Raw genomic sequence first — 13,194 nt, forward strand, 5'->3', positions numbered from 1 at the left:
TCATCCATCCATCTACCATCCATCCATCCATCCATCCATCAATCATCCATCATCTACCATCCCTCCATCCCTTCATCCATCCATCCATCTACCATCCATTCATCTACCATCCATCCATCCGTCTACCATCCATCCATCCATCATTCATCCATCTACCATCCATCCATCCATCTACCATCCCTCCATCCATCCATTCATCCATCCATCCATCCATCAACCATCCATATACCATCCATCCATCCATCCATCTACCATCCATCCATCATCCATCCATCCATCATCCATCCATTCATCTACCATACATGTACCATCCATCATCCATCCATCTACCATCCACCCATCCAACCATCCATCATCCATCCATTCATCTACCATCCATCCTTCCATCCATCCATCCATCCATCCATCATCCAACCATTCATCTACCATCCATCCATTTATCATCCATCATGCATCTAACATCCATCCATCCATCCATCTACCATCCATCCATCCGTCCATCCATCCATCCATCCATCCATCTACCATCCATTCATCCATCCATCCATCCATCTATCCATCCATCCATCCATCCATCTACCATCCATCATCCATCCATCCATCTACCATCCATCATCCAACCATTCATCTACCATCCATCCATTTATCATCCATCATGCATCTAACATCCATCCATCCATCCATCCATCTACCATCCATCCAACCATCTACCATCCCTCCATCCATCCATTCATCCATCCATCCATCCATCAACCATCCATCTACCATCCATCCATCATCCATCCATTCATCTACCATCCATCTATCCATCCATCATCCATCCATCTACCATCCACCCATCCATCATCCAACCATTCATCTACCATCCATCCGTCCATCTACCATCCATCCATTTATCATCCATCATGCATCTAACATCCATCCATCCATCCATCTACCATCCATTCATCCATCCATCCATCCATCTATCCATCCATCCATCCATCCATCTACCATCAATCCATCCATCCATTCATCCATCCATCCATGAATCCATCCATCTACCATCCATCCATCCATCCGTCCATCATCCATCCATTCATCTACCATCCAGCCATCCATCTACCATCCATCCATCCATCCATCCATCATCCATCCATTCATCTACCATCCATCCATCCATCCATCTACCATCCATCCATCTATCATCCATCCATTCATCTACCACCCATCCATACCTCCCTCATCCATCCATTCATCAATCCATCCTCCATCAATCCACTAATCCATCCATCCATCCATCACCATCCATTCATCCATCATCCATCCATCATCCATCCATGCCTTCATCATCCATCCATCTACCATCCATCATCCATCAATCCCTCCATCCATCTACCATCCATCCATCCATCCATCTATCCATCTACCAACCATCTACCATCCATCCATCCATCCATCCATGTACCATCCATCCCTCCATCCATCTACCATCCATCCATCTAACATCCATCCATCCATCCATCCATCTACCATCCATAGATCCATCCATCTACCATCCATCCATCATCCATCCATCTACCATCCATCCAGCCATCCATCCATCATCCATCCATCTACCATCCATCCATCATCCATCCATCTACCATCCATCCATCCATCATCCATCCATCCATCGATCCATCATCCATCCATCTACCATCCATCCATCCCTCCATCCATCCATCCATCCATCATCCATCCATCCACCTTCCATCCATCCTTCCATCCATCCATCCATCTACCATCCATCCATCCATCTACCATCCATCCATCCATCCATTCATCCATCCATCCATGAATCCATCCATCTACCATCCATCCATCCATCCATCCATCCGTCCATCATCCATCCATTCATCTACCATCCATCCATCCATCTACCATCCATCCATCCATCCATCCATCATCCATCCATTCATCTACCATCCATCCATCCATCCATCTACCATCCATCCATCTATCATCCATCCATTCATCTACCATCCATCCATACCTCCCTCATCCATCCATTCATCAATCCATCCTCCATCAATCCACTAATCCATCCATCCATCCATCCATCCATCCATCCATCCATCCATCCATCCATCACCATCCATTCATCCATCATCCATCCATCATCCATCCATGCCTTCATCATCCATCCATCTACCATCCATCATCCATCAATCCCTCCATCCATCTACCATCCATCCATCATCCATCTACCATCCATCCATCCATCCATCCATCAATCATCCATCATCTACCATCCCTCCATCCATCCATCCATCTACCATCCATTCATCTACCATCCATCCATCCGTCTACCATCCATCCATCCATCATTCATCCATCTACCATCCATCCATCCATCTACCATCCCTCTATCCATCCATTCATCCATCCATCCATCCATCAACCATCCATATACCATCCATCCATCCATCCATCTACCATCCATCCATCAACCATCCATCCATCATCCATCCATTCATCTACCATACATGTACCATCCATCATCCATCCATCTACCATCCACCCATCCAACCATCCATTATCCATCCATTCATCTACCATCCATCCTTCCATCCATCCATCCATCCATCCATCATCCAACCATTCATCTACCATCCATCCATCCATCTACCATCCATCCATTTATCATCCATCATGCATCTAACATCCATCCATCCATCCATCTACCATCCATCCGTCCATCCATCCATCCATTCATCTACCATCCATCCGTCCCTCCCTCATCCATCCATCCATCCATCCATCCTCCATCAATCCACTAATCCATCCATCCATCCATCCATCCATCACCATCCATTCATCCATCATCCATCCATCCCTTCATCATCCATCCATCTACCATCCATCCATGATCCATCCATCCCTCCATCCATCATCATCCATCCATCCATCCATGTCTCATCTATCCATTTACCATCCATCCATCATCTATCCATCCCACCATCCACCCATCGTCAATCCCTCCATCATCCATCATCTATCATCCATTCATCCATCCATCATCCATCCCTCCATATTCCATCCATCCATCCATCCATCCATCAATCCATCCATCATACATCCATCCACCAATCCATCCATCCTCCATCAATCCATCCATCCATCCATCACCATCCATCCATCCATCACCCATCCATCCATCCATCCATCCATCATCATCCATCCCTCGATCATCCATCCATCCATCCATCATACATCCATCCAACAATCCATCCATCCTCCATCAATCCACTAATCCATCCATCCATCCATCTACCATCCATCCATCTACCATCCATCCATCCATCCATTCATCCATCCATCCATGAATCCATCCATCTACCATCAATCCATCCATCCATCCATCCGTCCATCATCCATCCATTCATCTACCATCCATCCCTCCATCATCCATCCATCCATCCATCCATCCATCGATCACCATCCATTCATCCATCATCCATCCATCATCCATCCATCCCTTCATCATCCATCCATCCATCCATCCATCCATCATCCATCCATCTACCATCCATCCAACCCTCCATCCATCCATCCATCCATCTACCATCCATCCATCTACCATCCATCCATCCATCCATTCATCCATCCATCCATGAATCCATCCATCTACCATCCATCCATCCATCCATCCGTCCATCATCCATCCATTCATCTACCATCCATCCCTCCATCATCCATCCATCCATCCATCCATCGATCACCATCCATTCATCCATCATCCATCCATCATCCATCCATACCTTCATCATCCATCCATCCATCCATCCATCCATCATCCATCCATCTACCATCCATCCAACCCTCCATCCATCCATCCATCCATCTACCATCCATTCATCTACCATCCATCCATCCATCTACCATCCATCCATCCATCATTCATCCATCTACCATCCATCCATCCATCTACCATCCATCCAACCATCTACCATCCCTCCATCCATCCATTCATCCATCCATCCATCAACCATCCATCTTCCATCCATCCATCTACCATCCATCCATCCATCATCCATCCATTCATCTACCATCCATCTATCCATCCATCATCCATCCATCTACCATCCACCCATCCAACCATCCATCATCCATCCATTCATCTACCATCCATCCATCCATCCATCCATCATCCAACCATTTATCTCCCATCCATCCATCCATCTACCATCCATCCATCCGTCCATCCATCCATCCATCCATCTACCATCCATCCATCCATCTACCATCCATCCAACCATCTACCATCCCTCCATCCATCCATTCATCCATCCATCCATCAACCATCCATCTTCCATCCATCCATCCATCCATCGATCACCATCCATTCATCCATCATCCATCCATCATCCATCCATCCCTTCATCATCCATCCATCCATCCATCCATCCATCATCCATCCATCTACCATCCATCCAACCCTCCATCCATCCATCCATCCATCTACCATCCATTCATCTACCATCCATCCATCCATCTACCATCCATCCATCCATCATTCATCCATCTACCATCCATCCATCCATCTACCATCCATCCAACCATCTACCATCCATCCATTCATCCATCCATCCATCAACCATCCATCTTCCATCCATCCATCTACCATCCATCCATCCATCATCCATCCATTCATCTACCATCCATCTATCCATCCATCATCCATCCATCTACCATCCACCCATCCAACCATCCATCATCCATCCATTCATCTACCATCCATCCATCCATCCATCCATCATCCAACCATTTATCTACCATCCATCCATCCATCTACCATCCATCCATCCGTCCATCCATCCATCCGTCCATCCATCTACCATCCATTCATCCATCATCCATCCATCATCCATCCATCCCTTCATCATCCATCCATCCATCCATCCATCCATCATCCATCCATCTACCATCCATCCATCCCTCCATCCATCCATCCATCTACCATCCATTCATCTACCATCCATCCATCCATCTACCATCCATCCATCCATCATTCATCAATCTACCATCCATCCATCCATCTACCATCCATCCAACCATCTACCATCCCTCCATCCATCCATTCATCCATCCATCCATCCATCAACCATCCATCTACCATGCATCCATCTACCATCTATCCATCCATCATCCATCCATTCATCAACCATCCATCTATCCATCCATCATCCATCCATCTACCATCCACCCATCCAACCATCCATCAACCATCCATTCATCTACCATCCATCCATTTATCATCCATCATGCATCTAACATCCATCCATCCATCCATCTACCATCCATCCATCCATCCGTCCATCCATCCATTCATCCATCCATCCATCCATCTATCCATCCATCCATCCATCCATCTACCATCCATCCATCCATCCATTCATCCATCCATCCATGAATCCATCCATCCATCCATCCGTCCATCATCCATCCATTCATCTACCATCCATCCATCCATCTACCATCCATCCATCCATCCATCCATCCATCATCCATCCATTCATCTACCATCCATCCATCCATCTACCATCCATCCATCCATCATCCATCCATTCATCTACCATCCATCCATCCCTCCCTCATCCATCCATGCATCCATCCATCCTCCATCAATCCACTAATCCATCCATCCATCCATCCATTAATCCATCCATCGATCACCATCCATTCATCCATCCATCATCCATCCATGCCTTCATCATCCATCCATCTACCATCCATCCATCATCCATCAATCCCTCCATCCATCATCATCCATCCATCCATGTCTCATCTATCCATCTACCATCCATCCATCATCTATCCATCCCACCATCCACCCATCATCAATCCCTCCATCATCCATCAATCCATCCATCCATCCATCCATCCATCCATCTACCATCCATCCATCTATCCATCTACCATCCATCCATCCATCCATCCATCCATCTACCATCCATCATACATCCAGCTACCATCCATCCATCTACTATCCATCCATCCATCCATCCATCTGCAATCCATCCATCCATCATCCATCCATCCATCTACCATCCATCCCTCCATTCAGCTACCATCCATCCATCCATCCATCTACCATCCATCCATCCAGCTATCCATCTACCAACCATCTACCATCCATCCATCCATCCATCCATCCCTCCATCCATCTACCATCCATCCATCTAACATCCATCCATCCATCCATCTACCATCCATCCATCCATCCATCTACCATCCATCCAGCCATCCATCCATCATCCATCCATCTACCATCCATCCATCCATCATCCATCCATCCATCCGTCTAGCCATCCATCCATCCATCCATCCATCATCCATTCATCTACCATCCATCCATCCCTCCATCCATCCATCCATCCATCCATCCATCCATCATCCATCCATCTACCTTCCATCCCTCCCTCCATCCATCCATCCATCTACCATCCATTCATCTACCATCCATCCATCCATCTACCATCCATCCATCCATCATCCATCCATCTACCATCCCTCCATCCATTCATTCATCCATCTATCCATCCATCAACCATCCATCTACCATCCATCCATCCATCCATCTATCCATCTACCATCCATCCATCTATCATCCATCCATTCATCTACCATCCATCTACCATCCATCATCCATCCATCTACCATCCACCCATCCAACCATCCATCATCCATCCATTCATCTACCATCCATCCATCCATCCATCCATCATCCAACCATTCATCTACCATCCATCCATCCATCTACCATCCATCCATTTATCATCCATCATGCATCTACCATCCATCCATCCGTCCATCCATCCATCTACCATCCATCCATCCATCTATCCATCCATCCATCTACCATCCATCCATCCATCCATTCATCCATCCATCCATGAATCCATCCATCCACCATCCATCCATCCATCCATCCGTCCATCATCCATCCATTCATCTACCATCCATCCATCCATCTACCATCCATCCATCCATACATCTACCATCCATCCATCCCTCCATCATCCATCCATCCATCCGTCCATCCTCCATCAATCCACCAATCCATCCATCCATCCATCCATCCATCGATCACCATCCATTCATCCATCATCCATCCATTCATCTACCATCCATCCATCCCTCCATCATCCATCCATCCATCCTCCATCAATCCACCAATCCATCCATCCATCCATCCATCCATCCATCCATCCATCACCATCCATTCATCCATCATCCATCCATCATCCATCCATCCCTTCATCATCCATCCATCTACCATCCATCCATCATCCATCCATCCCTCCATCCATCATCATCCATCCATCCCTCCATGTCTCATCTATCCATCTACCATCCATCCATCATCTATCCATCCCTCCATCATCCATCCATCCATCAATCCATCCATCATACATCCATCCACCAATCCATCCATCCTCCATCAATCCACCAATCCATCCATCCATCATCCATCACCCATCCGTCCATCCATCCATCCATCATCATCCATCCCTCCATCATCCATCCATCCATCATACATCCATCCAGCAATCCATCCATCCTCCATCAATCCACTAATCCATCCATCATACATCCATCCACCCATCCATCCATCACTCCACAAATCCATTTATCCATCCATCCATCAATCACCATCTATTCATCCATCATCCATCCATGCACCCATCATCTACCATCCATCCATCATCCATTCATCCATCTATCCACCATTCCTCCATCTATCCATCCATCCATCCACCCCACATCCATCCATACATCTATCCACCATTCATCCATCCATCCATCCATCTATCCACCATTCATCCATCTAGCCATCCATTCATCCATCTATCCATCTATCCACCATTCATCCATCCATCCATCCATCTATCCACCATCATCCATCTAGCCATCCATTCATCCATCCACCATCATCCATCTAGCCATCCATCCATCCATCCACCATCATCCATCTAGCCATCCATCCATCCATCCACCATATCCATCTAGCCATCCATCCATCCATCCACCATCATCCATCTAGCCATCCATCCATCCATCCATCCATCCACGATTCATCCATCTATCCACCATTCATCCATCCATTCATCCATCCATCTATCCATTCATGATTCAACTCTTCTGCAAACGGCCAATCAGACGCCAACATTTAGTCAGTCTGGTTGCCATGGTGAAATCCTGCAGGATCATCTGGTGGAGATGCTGGTCCAGTCTGGTGGACTGGAATGAAGACCTGACGGTTTTCTTTATCGCTAGGAAAACTGGAATCACCCGATTTATTTCACTCTAACTTTTCACGCCACTGATATGCTGCAAACCTACAAAGTCAAGATTTGAAGCTTCATTCTGACTAATCAGAGGCTCCGGTGGTGCTGCAGGACACCAGGTGGATCTGCAGGTGGATCAGAACCACCTTCACACCAACAACCGTAGGTTGCAGGTCAAACAGATCGTTCATTTTCAGTTGTTAAAGTTTAAAATGACTCCATTTAAAAACTCAGGTAACCGGAAGCTCGACTCGTTTATCAGGTCGATGAAACTTCGTTAAATTTGCTGCTAGAACAGAAAACCCGCCAGCCGGGATGTGGTCCAGCTCGGTCTCTCCTACGCTTTAAAACAGTTTTTTCACCTTTAACTGAAACTGAAATGAACAACGTCATGAACTTTTACCAAAGTAGAATTATTTAAAGTTACAGAGCAGAACCTGGTCTGGACCTGGTCTGGACCTGGTGATTCAGTGCGTTTTCACTTGCAGGTGGAGACATGCAGTCCCCCAAGACCTCCCGGGCCCCCCAGTCCTGCTCGATCCCCCAATTTCTCTCAGATCTCCCAATCCCCCCAGTCCCTCAAGTCGCCTCAGTCCCCCCAGTCCTCCTCGGTCCTCCCAGTCCTCCCTGTCCCCCCGGTCCCTCCAGTCCCCCCAGTCCTCCATGGTCCCTCCAGTCCTGCTGGTCTCCCCAGACCCCTCAGTCCTCCCAGTCCTCCCAGAACTCCCAGTCGCCCCAGTCCTCCCCGGTCCCTCCAGTCCCACCGGTCTCCCCAGATCCCTGTCCTCCCAGTCCCTCCAGTCTTCCCAGTCCTCCTCTCCCACCAACGTGTACCCAGTCAGAGGTTCTGCGGACCACATGGACGCGGGTCCAGTAACCAGCAGCCTACCTGCTTGTGCGCGTCCATGAGGAAGCTGTTCCAGACGGAGCGCAGCCCCGCGGAGGTCAGCATGCGGCGCCACTCGCCGCATCCGGCGGAGCGCGAGCAGCTGAGGAGCGTCACGACCCGCTTCAGCAGAACCACGGAGTCGTACAGAGCCAGGAAGAGGCAGTTGGAGAAGAACCCCGGCAGGATCTGCAGCGTGACCAGCAGGTCTTCGCTCGCGCTCCCCATGTTCTCCTCTGTCTGCGTGAACGTGACGGTTCAGAGGAGAGAGTTCGCCTCGCGCAGCGCAGCCTCGCGGCTCTGGTTCGGTGCCTTCATGGTCCCGGATCAGCACCAGACTAAGCAGGTCTGCGCGTGGAGGCTGGATCTGCAGTTCATGTTAAGCCTCTCAGCTTATCTTTGCAACAAGATTCTGACGTCAGATGTAGTGCATACCCCTGTCTCCTCCCCCCGACCCCGCGCCGCGTGAGCGCATCACCCCCCCCCCCCCCCCCCCCCCACACACACACACACACACACCTCATGCATGCTGGAGGTTCCTCCTCCTGCAGAGTAAAACTGTCCAGATGTGAAGAGATTCAAGATCCACCATCTTCTACCAAAGACTCGGAGTATGAGAAGGAATCTCTGTATGCACGGGGCAAGTTTTTTTTTTTTTTTTTTTTTTTTGGGGTCCAAATTAAAGAAAAAGAAAAGAGAAAATAAACATCTAGAAGGAGAAGTTACTCTTAGCCAGGTTAATTATCAGAAGGCTCATCTTTATGGACTTTAGCATGAAGTCCTGTAGACTTTTTCCTGGTCTTTATGTCGGAGTCCAGCCACCAAAAGGACATCACTACAATAACAAACTACTGGTCAACAAGTACAGTTTATTCATGTTTCCATGGAGATTATCCAGGTGAAGCTTCATCCACAGCCTGATGAGGAGTTCGACGCATGGATCAGAACAGGGGATGAAACTGGTCGGTGAAGCCAAAACTAAACATTCGGGAAAAAATGACCCAAAATTAGATTTTCCTCTGGTTCTAAACTTTAATGATAAATAAAATAACTTTTATTTTAGTTTAGTCTAATTTTTATTCTCCGTTTAAATGAGCAAAACCTAGTTGGAAGATTCTGTGGAAAAAAACAACTTAGTATAGAATACAGTTTATTATTATTATTATTATTATTATTATTATTATTATTATTATTATTATTATTATCTATTTATTTATTTATTTATTTATTTATTCACTATTACTAATACCAATAATAATTATAATAATTAAATCCTTTTTCAAGGCTGCCAAACACTGCACTGTATAACATTCTTCTGGGCGGCACGGTGGTATAGTGGTTAGCATTGTGGTTGCTGGTTCAATCCTCAGCTGGGTGAGGTTTCTGTGTGGAGTTTGCATGTTCTCTCCGTGTATGTATGGGTTCTCCGGCTTCCTCCCACTGTCCATGATGTTAGGTTAACTGGTTGCTCTAAATCTGTGTGTCCCTGTGATGGACTGGCAAGCTGTCCAGGGCGTACCCTGCCTTTCACCCACATGCTGGATTAAGCAGTTAGGAAAATGAATGAATGTTACTGTTAAGTCTCGGCCTTCTGTCATATCTGTTTATGTATTCATGATCCCGACACGACGTCAGTTCAAGCTGATCGATGAGCTCAGATTTTAATGAATCACATGGAGACGATGTCTGAGTTCGGAGGCAACTTGTTTTCCCATCATGACTGAAGGTGAAGCCAGATTCCAGCACCTGGTTCCGAAACGCATGGACCCGAAACTGCATCTTCAATTATTTCTTCTCTGGTTTTAACTCTGTCGGAGCTGCAGCTGCATGAAGGATGATCAAACCATGTCACGCACCACAGATCCATCCACTCAGATGATGAACCAAAACTGATAAATGGAGCAAAATTTCCAACAAATGTTCCAACATCTTGTTGACTTTGTTGCATCAAGAACTAGAAACTGTAGGATTATGTGGTTCTGTCGAAAAGTATGACAGAAGGTCCTGACGAAGAGAACAACCCGGCAGGAGAAGGGACTTTGGCAAGTGGAGTTCCGGAGCCGATACAGAAACATCACACAGTGGATCTGATTTCATTTCATGTTGCAGGACTTCAGAGCTGGCTCTAGGGACGTGGAACGTCACCTCTCTGGTGGGGAAGGAGCCTGAGCTTGTGCGCGAGGTTGAGCGGTTCCGACTAGATATAGTTGGACTCACCTCGACGCATGGCTTGGGCTCTGGAACCAGAACCCTCGAGAGGGGCTGGACTTTCTTCCACTCTGGAGTTGCTCATGGTGAGAGGCGCCGACCAGGTGTGGGCATTCTCATCAGCCCCCAGCTTGGTCTATGGCAAATTATAGACCTATATCTAATCTCCCACTTATGTACAAAAATTCTGGAGAAAATAGTTTCCGCTCAGCTACATGCCCACCTGAGCAGAAATAATTTATTTGTTTCAGTCAGGATTTAGAGCTCATCATAGCACTGAGACGGCATTGGTGAAAGTTACTAATGACCTTCTTATGGCCTCAGACAAAGGACTTGTGTCCGTACTTATCTTGCTTGATCTTAGTGCTGCATTTGATACAGTCGATCATAACATTCTGTTACAAAGACTAGAACAGGTGATTGGAATTACAGGTACAGCGTTAAGCTGGTTTAAATCATATTTATCTGATAGACTTCAGTTTGTTCATGTAAATGACAAGTCCTCCTCCCAAACTACAGTAAGTCATGGAGTTCCTCAAGGTTCTGTACTTGGACCAATACTCTTCACGCTATATATGCTCCCTTTAGGCAAAATTATTAGACAGCATGGAATAAACTTTCATTGTTATGCAGATGATACTCAGATATACTTATCCTTTAAACCAGATGAAACAAATCAGCCCAATAGGCTACAAAATTGTCTCATAGACATAAAGACTTGGATGTCTAGAAATTTTCTCCTCTTAAACTCAGATAAGACTGAAGTAATTCTCTTTGGATCTGAAAAACTCAGAGCTAAATTTTCCGGTTTTGTAATGAACCTGGATGGCATTACTTTAGCTTAATTAATACATCACATCTACAGTGAGAAACCTTGGAGTTATATTTGACCCTGACCTGTCCTTTGGCCCACATATTAAGCAGGTTACTAAAACAGCCTTCTTTCATTTACGTAATAAAGCCAAAATTAGGGACATTCTGTCTCAGAGTGATGCAGAAAAACTGGTTCACGCTTTTGTTACTTCGAGACTAGATTACTGTAACTCTCTATTACTGGGCTGTCCTAAATATGCCCTGAAAAGCCTTCAGCTGATCCAGAATTCTGCAGCCAGAGTCCTGACCAGAACCAGCAGGAGAGATCATATTTCTCCAGTTTTAGCCTCTCTTCATTGGCTGCCTGTTGAATCTAGAATAGAATTTAAAATCCTTCTCCTTACATATAAAGCCCTCAAAAAAAAAACAGTTCCTGTTGTCTGTTGTCTTTCTGTCCTCTTCCCCCCACACAGCAGAGGCAGATGGCTGCCTGTCCTGAGCCGGGTTCTGCCGGAGGTTTCCTTCCTGTTAAAAGGGAGTTTTTTCCTTCCCACTGTTGCCAGTGTGCTTGCTCAGGATGGGAGATTGAGTTGGACTCAACTCAATCTGTTGGTTTCCTTATATAGGCTGTTATGAATTGGCCTTCATTATGTTTTCTTCTCTGTCTGTAAAGCGTCTTGAGATGGCATTGCCGTGATTTGACGCTATATAAATAAAGTTGAATTGAATTGAATTGAATGATTCTTACTGGTCAAAGCAGCCAGCAGGGGTCATTTCAGTTCTGTATTGTTTCATTTCCCATCTACAACGTCCTTCCAAGGTTTCTATTGAATCCAGATGGACACAGGACCAGTTTTACCTTTACAGATAAACTGCGGAACTCTGTTCTAAGTTTGCTTCGTACGACGTCAATGTGTACTCAACACACACACACTTGTTCAGTTTAAAACTGTTCACCGCGCCCACCTGTTGAAG

At 46.2% G+C, this 13,194-nt stretch overlaps 1 protein-coding gene across 1 annotated transcript in view; it reads right to left on the reverse strand.

Annotated features, from left to right (window-relative positions):
- dio2 (iodothyronine deiodinase 2) overlaps positions 1-9,547 on the reverse strand; it is a 72,270-nt gene extending 62,723 nt beyond the window's left edge. The window contains exon 1 of the mRNA XM_079261780.1: positions 9,202-9,547. Coding sequence (XP_079117906.1) covers positions 9,202-9,426 — 225 coding nt within the window. The 5' untranslated portion in view covers positions 9,427-9,547. The remainder of the gene's footprint in view (positions 1-9,201) is intronic.
- Positions 9,548-13,194: the final 3,647 nt, after the last annotated feature.

The sequence above is a fragment of the Telmatherina bonti genome (assembly GCF_933228915.1).
Source record: "Telmatherina bonti genome assembly, chromosome: 22".
NCBI lineage: Eukaryota > Metazoa > Chordata > Actinopteri > Atheriniformes > Telmatherinidae > Telmatherina > Telmatherina bonti.